This window comes from Rhodnius prolixus, unplaced genomic scaffold (genome assembly GCF_049639745.1).
Source record: "Rhodnius prolixus isolate KJV_2025 unplaced genomic scaffold, Rpr scaffold_1, whole genome shotgun sequence".
Taxonomy (NCBI): domain Eukaryota; kingdom Metazoa; phylum Arthropoda; class Insecta; order Hemiptera; family Reduviidae; genus Rhodnius; species Rhodnius prolixus.
In genome coordinates this window covers 53742941-53757294 of record NW_027411581.1, presented here as the reverse complement: position 1 = coordinate 53757294, position 14354 = coordinate 53742941, and the positions used below count along the sequence as shown (strand labels likewise).

The 14354-nt window shown below is 29.5% G+C and overlaps 1 protein-coding gene and 1 long non-coding RNA gene across 6 annotated transcripts in view; one reads left to right on the top strand and one right to left on the bottom strand.

The window, feature by feature from the left end:
* Window positions 1-13432, top strand: part of Snrk (SNF related kinase) — a 77647-nt gene extending 64215 nt beyond the window's left edge. For 4 of the 5 annotated variants that reach the window (XM_074143521.1, XM_074143488.1, XM_074143503.1 and 1 more), the window contains one exon: window positions 292-13432. In XM_074143521.1, coding sequence (XP_073999622.1) covers window positions 292-581 — 290 coding nt within the window. In that variant the 3' untranslated portion in view covers window positions 582-13432. The remainder of the gene's footprint in view (window positions 1-291) is intronic. The other variant, XR_012463072.1, reaches the window with a different exon arrangement.
* Window positions 1-14354, bottom strand: part of LOC141462025 (uncharacterized) — a 177854-nt gene that overhangs the window by 56992 nt on the left and 106508 nt on the right. The window lies entirely within an intron of this gene.

Below are 14354 nucleotides of genomic sequence, written 5' to 3'. Positions count from 1 at the left end.
AGTTTTCAGGAATTTCTAACATATTTTAGAAATTTCACTTCTTTGATTTGAAGGTCAAAAATTCTTGCATTTCTTCTAAGCTTTGAGTATGCCCAAAATTATCATATCACGGAAAATTTGAAGCACATTTTTTTGTGGCGAACTAAATATGCTTAAGGTCTAACTTTCTAGGAGTTAAGGACATTTTTCTGGGGTTTAGGGGGGAAAAACTTTTAAAAATTTGTAAATAATTATTAATAGAAATAAAAAAATGCGAGTATTTAACGAGGATTTTGTTTGTTTTTTTTCTAGGGAAGCGAAACGCATTGATCGGCCGTTACCTGATGCTTCAGCGTAAACTATGTCTACCATTATTAGGTAGTGGTAAAAGTCGACTTTATAAGCCGACAACCAACCAGACAATAGTAAATAATCAAAAACAACTCTCCGAAGATCTGGTAAGAAGTGTGGCGGCTGGACCACCAACACTGATGTCAACAACCGCTCCTATAACAGCAAGTAGCGCAACAACTGCTACATCAGCTACACCACAAACATGTTGCGGACATACACCAGGTAGTGAATGTTGTTCATTATGCTGACCGCACAGGGCAGTGATGACAGAATGAAAGTGTTAACATTACCAAGTAGCACCACACATTACTGTTAGCTGGTAAGAACTCAGTAATGTGAATAGTAACCAGGAGGAAGAGAGAAATCAAGTATGCACTTGATTTCTGCCCAGAAGTGGAGGCTCTATGCGTTTTCTAGTTGTACTTGTGTCTGTGTCCAAAAAATTAGAAAAGTTAAAAAAAATTTATAACAAAACCAAACATAACAAAATAGTCATTTCTGCATAGATTCTCTGCAGAATATTTTCAACAAACTTGAATTAAACATAATTCTTCTTATTTAAAAATATCTCCGAATGGATACCTCAATTGTGTTTAAGAAATCATTACCATAGCCTTATCACCTCAATATTTGGATATTTGAAACAAAATTCTTAAAATCACTCGTAAAAATCTTGAAAAAACAAAAAAACAAATATTGTAACTCAATTTGTGGGCTTTAGGCAAATTAAATTTAAGTTGTTTCAAAGTTTCTACCAAAACAACTCAGCTGTTCGCCTTCTCCATCATTCAAAATAATACCTGTGAACATCTACATTCAGAAAAGTGGTTTGAGACGTCCAATTGATTGGCCTTACAGTATCACAGATCGTTTAGCCAACGTAGAATCTTGAGCATTAGGCTTGGCTAATTAAGTTTTAATCAGAGACGGTGAGCTTGCTGGACAGTGTTCTTTCTAGGGGTTAACAGTTGGTATCTAATCTTAGATGAGGCCACATTACCAAGTAGCACCAATAGAATAGATGAAGACGATTATCCACAATTTATCTACAGGATAATACCGAGATAACATGGAAAATAATGTTGACAACTGAAAAAGAACACCAGACGAAGGATTTAGGGAAGATGTGCGAGACCAATAGAAGGAGAAGATACCAATCACTCTTTTTAGGAAAAAGAAAATTATCATCAACTTTTTTTGCTGAAGTCACTGCTTGATTTCCTGCGGACACACTTCTTTAAAATTTGCTAGAAAGGCAGGCCTTATATGCTGTTAGCTAGTAGTGATTGAATCACTGTAAGGCGCTGATGTCATTGTGCCTGGAGTCTCTTTTCAGTTCGCTGCCAATCTCTGGTCAATGTTCTTTCACTATCCGTCACCGTCGCTATGAGCTGTAGAGGCACTTAGAAAGAAGAAAAATTTAATGTAAAATCTACTTGTGGATCGAACCTATTACTGGGTCCGCCCTAGCAACTACAGAGCTAACCCTTTTCTCTTGTATCTTTTCTTTATTTCGCCTGTTTAGGGGAAAGGGACGCGCCCAAATATTATGTAGTAGTTTAGGCAGGATTGTTGGTTTTTGATTTGGTGATAAGGTTCTTGGGCTGATGCTCTTTAAAATATTTCAAAGTTTAATTTTTTATTTATGTTAGTTTGTTATGTTATCCCTTCGAGAGAGAAGGAGAATTATAAAAAAAATATCAGCAAATATTGGCAAATAAAAAAAGTATATATATATAAGTACACAATAAATAATAATTATATATTGTTAAATTTAATTGTATAAATAATTATAATACTGTAATTCTATAAGTATATAATTTTATATATTAAATATTTATAAGCCACTAATTTATTTTAAAAATACTATTTTTTATTTTATATCATTACCTAGTCATATTTCAATTATATATTTTTCATTTTTCTAGCAAATGAACAAATTTCAGTTTTACTTCTTTTAAAAATGAAAAAAGAAAGGTGCTCTTTTTAATTCTAGTAGTATTTACAAAAGCATTGCCAAAGCAGAGAATTTTTTTCTTTTGGGTTTTTATTTTTTAGATGTACGTTTGAATGAATGACCGTAAAGTTTTCATTATTTTCAGAAATATTAAAATAATTTCTGTTATTATATCTAGAACTGCCATCATTACTATTACATCGATAATAAATTAGATTCGCCAATTAGAATAAAAACGGGACTTTTTTTTATGCGACAATAAATTTAGTGTTCTTTAGAATTGTTTAAAACATAAAAATAAAAAACTAAATTGAATACTCAATCGAACATCAATCCCATATTAACAAGTCTGCCGGAATCGTCTGTCGAATCGTTGGGTTTCCTTTTTATTGGTTATTAAAGTAATTAAAAATAACACAAACAAAAAATATGGTTTCATCTTCAGCCCACAAAATCTAGATCAGAAAAATCAACCCTCAATCCTTTATATGTCTGATCTCCACCTGACGCTCCTCTTTTTCCCCCATTTTACCAAAGTTCTCCTTAACACGATCATCTCTCAGGAATTCAGCATTCTTTCTTAGCCCCTTGCTACAACCTATGCTATCTAGCATAAAATGACTATACGCAAATTATGTATATTTTTAATTGCTTTATCTATAGAAGTTAAATAACTATAAATCTTTAATCCGCAGCAGATCTTGCGCTCGTTTGGCTCAAACATTATCGCTTCTAGGTAAATAATGAAGTTGGTTACTCTGCTATATTAACTGAAGATATTTTTTCTGAGTGGCATCATAACAATCATGGAAATAAAGAGAAAGTCTTGGTCACGGAGAAATTGCGTACGGAGAGTGTATACGAATTAGACAGAATGTTCTGATTCCGGTCGAACTAATCAATCCTATTAACAATATAATCCTTGAAGAAAATTTTAAAACAGTATTAATGGCAGCACTAGGTAGATCGTTTTTAAATTTCTTGTATTTATTAATAAATACAAGAAATTTAAAAACCTAGTTCAAATGAATTTTATGTTTAATAAATAAAAAACAAATGCTTAAAGAAAAAAAAGAGCTTTTTTGTCATCTTTTTTTAAATTAAAAATATGGAGAAAGGAAACGATTTATAAAGATTAAAAGAATAAAAGGTTGAGAAAAGAAAAAAATAAATAAAAAAGGGCGAGAAAGAAAGAAAATCCCCCTAACTGGCTGTGATTTTTTCCATTTTAATTTTATTAATAATCTTTTATTATTTTTTTAATTTCTTTATTCTACTTCCCTTTCTTAACTTTATTAAAAATATGTATTTATATAAACCTTTTATTTAATTGAAATCAATTGAATTTTAATAATTAGATAATATTTTAAAAAGTCCTTCAATAGTTTTACTGAAATATTTAACGGAATTCCAAAAATCTACTTATAAAATACAAGTTCCCATACATTTTAATTAGAGTGTTAATGAATAAATTTTAAATATATATTTTTTTTCCAAGTACAAAATTAAAGTTATTAGATTTTTTAAATTTGTATTAATAACAAGTAATTGTGGAAACTGTTCAAAAATAAAGTGAAAAAAGTTCATGTAAACAAAAAAGAGAAGAGAATACAAATACTTAATAGTTACTTGTTTTTCTTTGAACTAAGTTTTTGATTATCTCGTATATCTGGAAAATACATACGTATAAAAACATTAAAAATAAATAATTTGTCTCTAATTAATGTGTGTGTGTTTTTTTTAAAATCTATTCACGTTTTTATAGTAATAAATGTTTTATAAATTCAGTGTATTATAAATTAAAATATAAAAAGAAAATGGAAAACATTTTAATCCGCAATGCTAAATTTCGTTGATTTTGTCCTTCTTAATGAGTTTTTATTTCTTATTCTCGATCGTTTTCGTATTTTTTTTATCCATTGTCTAGAGTTTGGTTTATCTGGTTCGTTTGAAAGAATATAATTTCCAATTTATGAAATGTTTCTATCAATCTTATTGTGAGTGGCGAATTTCCGTATGAGCCTCTCAAATTTAGGATGGCGATCTTGATGAATCTACTGTTACAGTTTGTTTTTAGCTAAAGTAATTCCGCGAAAAGCTTCTGATGAAGCTTGCCAACATTTCTTAAGAAATTTAAGCAAGTGCAATAGTCTTTTAAAACCTCATTAATTACTTCTTCGCTAGCTCATTTTCAGTGACAGTAGTAATTTAGGTCTCATTTTGAGCAAATAAAGTATTTTTTTATGTTTTTAATCACTGAAGATATTTTTTCTGAGTGGCATCATAACAATCATGGAAATAAAGAGAAAGTCTTGGTCACGGAGAAATTGCGTACGGAGAGTGTATACGAATTAAACAGAATGTTCTGATTCCGGTCGAATTAATCAATCCTATTAACAAAACTACAATCATTGGTAGTTTTGAGCGCGTTAGTGATCATTTTAAGGTTTATTATGAATTTAAAAAAATCATACATTGTGCTGAAACGACATATTAGAGGAATGCCTACCCTCACTGACTTCGCCAAATTACTAGTTTTATTTTTAATTTTTTTCGCATTATTACTGTGGGATGTCTAGTTTACGGGGCCCTCTGGGAATAACGAAATTAACTAAAACTATTTTTTAACTTATTTCTTCAGATTGTTCAAGAAACGTTCGTATCTCCGTGTATACTCTTGTTAATTTGATGTTTTCTTCTCATTTGCGCCATTTCCTTAGGGCTATTTGATCAAATACAAATACATCGTGCAAAGTGTAAACTACTTCAATTCAACTACCCTGTGCATTCCCTTGCTAATCGCTCTTCTCCTTTCAACTTCATATTTATTCCCTTCACTGGTCATAATACCTTGTTACCAGCGCTGCTTCCTTTTGGAATTCCTTCAACATTTTTTTGTCACGACCCTTTTGCATTTTAAAAACCACCTAAATATAAAAATTACTCGAGGGCTTTATTATAAAGGAATTATTTGTGGCGACCAAAATTTTATAGTGGGATGCACATTTTTTAGGTAAGTAGGAGAATGGAATAACTTATTTTCACTGTTGTCATTGATAGACCAGGTATGGCAAAAAATTTAAAAATGTGGAATTCTATTACTTTACATAAACCTGATTTACCAAACTTTGAAAGTGGAAGGAGATTAAAAACTGGTTAAAAATTAATGCACAATATTAGAATTTTTGAACGGTATCTATTATTAATGTATAAAACTTACAATATTATTCGAACATTGTGGATATCCAACCATTCTAAACCAAAATCCAGGGATTGGTTAAAAAAAAAAAAATCGAATTCCCTATTCTTAAATAATTCCAAAGTTGCTAAATAAGAACACATTTACCAATTCATTGCAAATCATAAATATTTGATTTTTATTTCTACATAAATGTACTTTAATAAATTGTAGAAATGTAATGTTGTCCTCGATTATTAGCATAATTTGCAGAAAATTTATTTTCAGTAATACTAATACTCTCGGGTAGTGTTTTCTTTGAAAGTTATCTATTTTAAGACGGAAGAAAGTAAATGATAAGCCCCCCCTCCAATAAAAGAGAATTAACTTTAATGTGTTTAAAAATACTTTAGGAAAATAATAAATAGTTCGCTGTGAAAATTTCAAAATAAATTTAAAAAAAAAGTGAAGTCAGAAAATATAAATTTTCAGTGTTTTGAAGTTCCAACCTTACTTTTTTAAGTACAATATGGTTGTTCTTGTGACAAAATTTGTTAAATTAAATTCGATCTGGTTTTAACTTTAGAAAACAAATATAAGTAATTAAAAACCTGCTGTTATAAATGCCATATGTACATATTAAATATTTAAAGACAAAAAGAAATACAAGAAATGCAAAAAATTATGTATTTTCATATTATATAGATGTATTTTTGAAATTTTTAAGAAAAAAAAAGGAATAAATGAAAATAGAAAATGTTTAATACATGAAATCTAATAAGAATGGTTCCTTTTTCTTCAATTATTACAAAAAATAACCATTCTTAAAGAAAAAAATATTTACCAGGTTTTATTTATATTTTTGGAGTAAGGTGAATTCTTAAAAAAAATAATAATAAGAAAATTGAATGCTATAAATTTAAATATTAATGATTTTTTTGGGTAATATTTTCCTTTTTTTTCAACGCGGTAGGTTCGCAAAATTGTTGGTGTAAAATTTTGGAAATTGAATGCTATTTATTTACACATACCGGACAGTTTCAATAAAAGAGAAGCAAGAATTGCTGAGTGTTTTCCATAAATCTTCTGAGGAATTTCTAAGTACTGGGAACTTTTCTAAGAAAGTAGGCTTTACAAAGTCGGTCATAATTATATTTAGACTTGCAATGTCTGCTGAGCTTTCCGATACCTGCCATAAAAACTGCTCCAGTTAATAATAGAGGTTTAAACTAAGGGTCTATTGTGGCGATGTTAGTAAGAACCTCGCCTTGTTCGATTAACCTTATCTCGTGATGATGGGCTCCTAACAAAAGTATAAACTCTGAGCCGTGTAAACCCTTCGTAATGACACAATACTTGCAGTGTAACATCCTCAAGAACGTTTAAAAAAATATATAATGTAATTTTGAGAAATTTATAAACTAGTATGAAAAATACAATATATATTTTGTTTAAAATGTTAATCTCCCTTGAAAGCCGATTTTAAACCTAATCTTCACCTACTTAGCACATCTAGAGAGTAATCGTGAATGGACAGTGAAACTAACTAGCTAAAAACTTTTCTGGATCATTCTGAATGGATGGCTTTCTTTCCAGATCCACAGACGAGAGGAATGAAGTTCTGACTTGAACTCGCTCTAATATTAATTCAATTTTCTTCACTACTCATTCTTGGGATGGAATTATCGTTACGATTACTAGACTGTAACTTACAAGCCAGCTTATTATTTTTTGCAGAGCCGATGGATTATTTGATCTAAGGTGCAAATAAGCATTATTATTCTAAGATACCCATAAGAAGCCAAAATCTTTGTAGTAATGGTTAGGTTGCTCTTTTCGAGGCCTCAATAAAAACACGACATTCAACTGTTTACATTTCCAGATATTTCATTAAAAAGCCGTTCATTGTATATTTTAACTTAAGTCTGGGTTTAACTAATTGGTCCATGTTGCAGTTTAAATTTTAAAAGACTGATTTTTATTAAGAAAAGAAGAAAAGTAAGAGCTAGTTTTATAAATTTCTAACAACGTACATACAATTTGGGCTTAAATGGATGTGTGTTTAAATTGCAAATCTGAGGCGTTCTTTTAAAAATATTTTTTTTAATTGAACCCGAGGTTGTGTAATATATACACTTATATATTGAAGCAATTATGGGAACATAGATTTTCTCTTCCCTCAAGTCTCTTGTAACTCATTGGCCAGATATGCAAAGTGTTGACTCTAACAAGAGAACACTCTCCGTGATCGGGAGTGATCTAAATTGTTAATACTCCTTAAATTAAAAAAAATTATTTTGTTTTTGTGTGGTTCATAGGTTTGCGATTTGAATTTTCTTATGTTGGGAACTTACATTGTTGCCTTGCGAACTGAGATGATTCTCGAACCAGAACAACTATGTAGTCGACTCAATAAGTCTGTTTGGCTTAATGCTAATAACAGTTTTATAGTCTAACCAAATGGTTAAACAATGACTACAATTTTATGAGATCAGAACATCCAAAGAATAATTGGAATAATAATGCTGCAGTCAAAGAGGGATTAATCGCTAGTAATATTAATTCGGTGCTCCTTTAAATTTAAGAAAGACATTTTGGGTGTACCTTGCCCCGACAGTACAAAAAGGTCCCAAACTTTTAGGCTGTTTCAAATGACTAAAACGTGCCCTTATAATGTGAATTTTAGGCTTTACTATAATAAATTTAATAAGAATATTAATAAACGTTCGAGACAAAATATTAACTTGCTCATAAATGGAGTATCATTTTCAGAGACCACCAATGTGGGAATCAAAGTCCTTACTTGCATTTTTGAAGTTGTTGACTGGAGAAAGTTGAAAATGAAACGCGCTTTGGCCATACAGTCATACCATAGGGTCATAGTAGGCCATAGGGCATCTAAGACTGCAAGCCTAAATTTACAAAATTAATCTTACTTAAGAGACGTATGAATTTTGATGCTTCAGAGTTATGAGAATTTTCATTAAAACATAATTAAAAAAAAAAAAAAACTCAACACAGGTCAACTACTTGAACCCTTGCAACCTTTGCCCTTTAACCAGTCAAAATTCGAGTTCAAAAAGAAACCAAATTCTGGAAGGAGAGAAATCAACGAGATCAATGCGAACGCAAAATTATTTCATAATTAGATATTTTATTTATTTATTTTTTCTAAATAAACAAGTTGCATTTAGAGAATAAATTCTATTTCCTTTGGGATCATATGTATAATTATAAGAACAGGGTCTATTATATATTCACCAGATTCCAAATGTCACGATATTATTTACTATAAATACAATATTATAAGTAAATAAAATACCTATATATGTGAATGTTCATTGCTGTTATTATAATTAATAATAAAAATCATTTAACCCTTCTATAATTAACATATGGATGTAGTTTAAAAAAAAAAAAGTGAAATAAGAAAAATAATATAATAATACCACTAAATTAATAATTTACACTGAGTCCCTTATTTGTACCACTTAAGTTTTTTGGAAAAAAGAAAACAGATTTTAAAAGAAATTAAAGAAAAAAATAGACAATTTGATGTATTTTGAATATAAATGTCTTTTTGAAAATTTTGAAAACAAAAAAGAAGAAATTTCTATTTTTAAATAAATTGAAATCACTGAAAAGTTTTCTTTGTGTGCCAAACATAATTTCTTATAAATGTAAAACAAAAACAAATCAAGTGTTTTTAATATCTCTTGCAGTTTTAAGGAAAAAGTTATTTTTTGATCAAAATGACCATATATTTGTAATTTATTTTTGAACGTATTTAAATAATGTGCAATGTTGGTCTTGAAAAGGAATTCTTCAATCAATGATATGAATTATTTTCTTTTTCTTCTGTTGGTTGTGGTTCTTTGAGTAAGAACTTTTTTTCTCTGTGAGACAACGTTTAGGGGAGAGTTTCCTTCAGTTTTAGGGCTGCATTCAATACTGAGAAGTGTCACGCGCTACAGTTAAAACTTACTGTCCAGATCACGCCCTATGCCATCTTACCAAATACTCTCTGGGTAACGGCCGAATGTCGCCTAATTAAAACTGTCCGGTAGGACAGTTGTATAAGGGTTGACCATCAAAAACTGCACGAAAAAGCGTAACGTTGAAAAACACCCAACTTTGACAATTTTTTTCTATTTTTCTATGAAAGATAAAATTCCCAAATTTTCTTTAAATCTTACTCCAAACCCTCCTTTATAACTGTAATTTTTTTGCAACCACCCAGATCTAATAGGTTTCGAGAGAAAAGTTGCCGAAAATGAGCAAAAACCGCTTTTTCAAAAAATGTTCTTGTTCTTGTTCTTGTTGTTCTTGTTGTTCTTGTTGTTCTTGTTGTTACCTATTTTGTAAACAACGTAGCGCCTAAACGCGCAAACCGATTTTCATGAATGAGGTGTCATTCGATTCGGAATTTTATGTAGATGTGCCTTTTGGGGGTCTCGGCCCTGTACATCGAATGGGAGAGGAGTTAGTCCCCTTTATGTAAGGCCCCCTCCAAAATTATTATTACTAAATACTCTGTAAATCTTGGCCCGATTTTGATAAAATTTGGTAGGATGATAGGGTTAGGGCTTCCCTACCTAACAATAAAGCGACGATCAGCTCTAACACTTGTTAAGGGGAAGTATAGCAATCGTTTCAAATTATCGACACGTGAACCGATTTTCATGAATGAAGTGTCATTCGAATCGAAATTTTGTACAGATTTGTACTTTAAAAGTCTCGACGCTATGCCTCATAAGGAGGGGAATTCGCCCCACCCAAATAAGGCCCTTTCTAAAACTATTATTACCAATATTTCTACAAAGCTTAGTCCGATTTTGATAAAATTTAGCACGAAGAAGTGATTAAAGCTCCTCTACGTGGCTGTGAAGTGCCATCATGCTCTTACACCTACTAAGAGGAAGTACTGCAATCGTTAAAATTATCAATGAGTGAACCGATTTACATCAATGAATTGTCGTTCGATTCAAAATCTTTGCCTTTTAGGGAGAAGTACTGTAATCGCAGTTTATTTTTCCTGCTCCTCTTAAAAGGAAGTACTGAAATCGCAGTTTAATTTTACTATTTACGTACAAATACTATTTTATTCAAAACGCTTTCTCAAAAAAATGGTTATTGAGGATGGTTTGGGGACCGCAACTATAACCATTCTTTAAAAAGATCTCTCCAGTGGTAGTTACGGTTCCGATTTAACACCTTATCAGGTTATAATGATAGAATAGCTTATTCCAAATTTTAAAAAAATCTGTAAAGCAGACGTAACTTTGCTAATAGACAAAAAGGAAAATCTATCCAAAAGGTACAAAAATCTCCTTAACAAAAACTTACAGTTTAAAAAGTTAAGTATAAGGGTTGATTAAACGCCAAAAGGTACACAAATCAGCAAGTACCCAACATTTCATTAATACTTCATTGATATTATTTAAGTAATTTTACCGCATTAATTTTCATTAATATTTTTTAAGAATTTATTAGATGTCACAGACCCTTATGCTGGCCAGTTCATTCATAATAGTTATAATTGTGATAAAATTTATATTGTATCTTCGTATAAATACGTACTTTATTTTAACTCTATTCCAAATTATTCTTCTGATTTCTCTTTAATGTGCCCTTTATTCTGAAGTTGTCACATATACATGCATGTTAAATTAGAAAAAGACAAATTTAGAGTCGGCTACTGTTTCAATTTGAATCAAGGAGGATTTAAAACAATATTTCAGTCTTGAATTCGTCTTACCGAAATATTCGTGAGGACAAATAACACACAATTACTAACAAGTAGATTATTCAACATTATTTATTCATTTCTCAATTGTAATTAAATTTAGTTCCCCTAATTTTACTTATAGTAAAATACTGGAATAATTAGCTGTCCTAAAAATATGCATATCTTATTTATTTTATATTACATATACACAACATTGTGGGAAGAACACCTAGATGGAAAATGTAATTGAAGAAAACTATATTATTTACGATAAAGCCAGATTGACTACTACATAAAATAACAATTTAATCGAAGAATGAACTTAAACCGACGATTTTTATTTAAAAATAAAAATAAATAAATAAAATCATTTATGTATGTTGGTGTAAGAAATTTTTAAAAAAATTTATGAATTTTTTAGCCTCATATTTTTTATTTATTATAACGTATTCTTTTTCACCTGTAATCAATAGTTTGATTATTATAGATAAATAGATATTACAGTCAATCTAAGTTAAATGGTGTGCTACTTGAACAAATATTTTGTAGATGAAAATGGCCAGCATAAGGGTCTGTGACATCTAATAAATTCTTAAAAAATATTAATGAAAATTAATGCGGTAAAATTACTTAAATAATATCAATGAAGTATTAATGAAATGTTGGGTACTTGCTGATTTGTGTACCGTTTGGCGTTTAATCAACCCTTATACTTAACTTTTTAAACTGTAAGTTTTTGTTAAGGAGATTATAAGTACATGGAATTGCAGAAGCCCTTCTCTCTTAAGACATCTTTATAACTTCTCTCTTGGTGAAGATGTGATGGCTGCTGGTCTTTAGTCTCATGAAGCTGCGGTACTCGAGACATACAAGGGTCTGCACATATACTGAGGGCTTCCTTGTCTACCCTCCTCTGCAGAGCCTTAGGTGCACCTAACCTTCAAGCAATAACATATCGTAGGTCTAACAGTGATGTCCTTTACTAATTTAAGGTGGCCAAACAATCATTGGGTCGGAAGTTGCCCAAGTAAATTATTAGTGGATTAGTGTGAGACACAATTAATCGGTCATCTATGATATTCGAGTCGAGGATATGTCGAGGACAGTAATTTTTCGATAGATCCGAAACTAGAATTCGCTTGAAGAAACATTGAGTAGTGCGGAAATCCGTAAAGAAATTAAAATCTTAAAAGAGAGATCAGTCCTGAACTGAGCCAGCATCTCAATACATCTTATCTTAGAATCTCTCGTGTCTAACTAAAATAAACATTTGTGAAATATGTTTTTCTTTTTTTTAATAGATATTTTTAGCGAAAAACGTTATTTACAAATATATTTTCTTGTTATTCATAAAAAACTGCATCGAGGGATATTCGAGAAGAGAGAATTGACAGCAACAAGTGGAGGATAATCTCTCTATCTTGCCTTGAGAGCAAATGTCTCCCGTCTTCTATAGTCACAGCGTTTGGAAACCTGATTTTTTTCCAATAAAAACCTCTTTTTTTTCTATTTTAAAAAATTCGTTCCTTTTTGTTTTCTATTGTACTGCTTTTTCATTTTACTCAAAACATTTTTCAAATTCACTGGCTAGAAATATTTCTGTTTTTTATACGATTGTGAATCCACTTTCATCAGCATTTTGTTTGACATTTTTCTTCATTACCTTCAATTTTGTTGTAATTTCATTTTTTGCTAGTGATTATATTGATTTGCATTAATTTACAGAATTTTAGATTTTATTTGAAACAAAATGTTCAAGTTTTGTCTTAGGTATTTCTTTTTTTAAGTTATTTGGAATTTAGTAATGACATTTGAACAAACTCGCCCTGAAATATTAACGGAGAGAATTATTAGTTTTTTTTTTGTTTTTTTTAAAACCTTATTGCACAAGAAAAAGAAAATCGTATCATAAAGTTACATTATTTAAAGAAAGTGCATTATTCAATTTAAAGCATATAATAAAAGCTCCCTAAATGGCGTAAAAATAATAAATAAATTATAAATATTTAGCACGAAGCCCTTGGATTTACAAAATAAAATAATAACAGAAATCACAAGAATGTTTATGGGAAGCAGATATTAAATGGATTTTTCGAGTCATTTTATAATAAAACTTTTTGAAAAGAAAAAGAATCAATAAAATAATCAATATTTGGCAATATTTTATATGTGATAGTTAATTAATTTATATATATACTTTAATGAAAATATGAATTAATTTTTTTTTTTTTTTTTTTTTTATAAAATAATGTTTTACGCAGTGCAAACATGTTTTTTTTGCAATAAAATTGGAATTGAATAAGTGTAATATTATTTTGGATTGAAGACCAAAGTATTATCTTTTTAAAGAAACAGTTTAATATCATAAATTATAATAATAATGATAAAGATAGGAACAAATGTAAAGATTTATATTACCTTAAAGTGTAATAAAAGAAATTATTAAAAATTATTCTGAAATTTTTACAGTATACCTCCTTTTTAAGAAATAAAGAATCCCTCTCCAAAAAGGTTTGGTTTTTCTCAAATACTTATATGTACAAACTTGCCAATTAAAATTTGAATTAAGAGACCGCTTTTTATCAATATTTTTTTCTTTTTTATGTAATACCTCAGCTATTGACGCGTCTTTTAATTAAAATAAAATAATAATATGATGTTATTGAAAATAAATTTGAATAAAATTAATCTAAAATAAATAATAACTGAGTAGAACAACTTACATTATGCTGAAATAATCGTATTTAATCAACATTTTTTCTCTTAAATTGTATGTTAATGTTATCGGTATTTTTTCAAAACAGCTAAGTTGCTGTGGTCATAAGTTAAGTCAAATTAATGAAGTTAATAAATACACGAAAATAAATATACAATTTCATTGAAACATAGGTATAAATCAATTTCAAATCGAATAAAATACCTTTAACATCAACTACTTGAATGCACAACAGGAATGTTTTTCGGGTATGTGGTGTTATCTTTAGGGAGTTTTTGGTACTATTATTTCTAATAACATTGGTAGGTAGTGTATTCTGGTGGTCATTTTCAGAACTATTGTTTTAGCTAATGGAATTATTTATCTTTAAGAACTAAATTTGCTTTATTACTATTATTATTATTTTTTAACGATGTTTAAATATTTATATAAAATAAAAAAC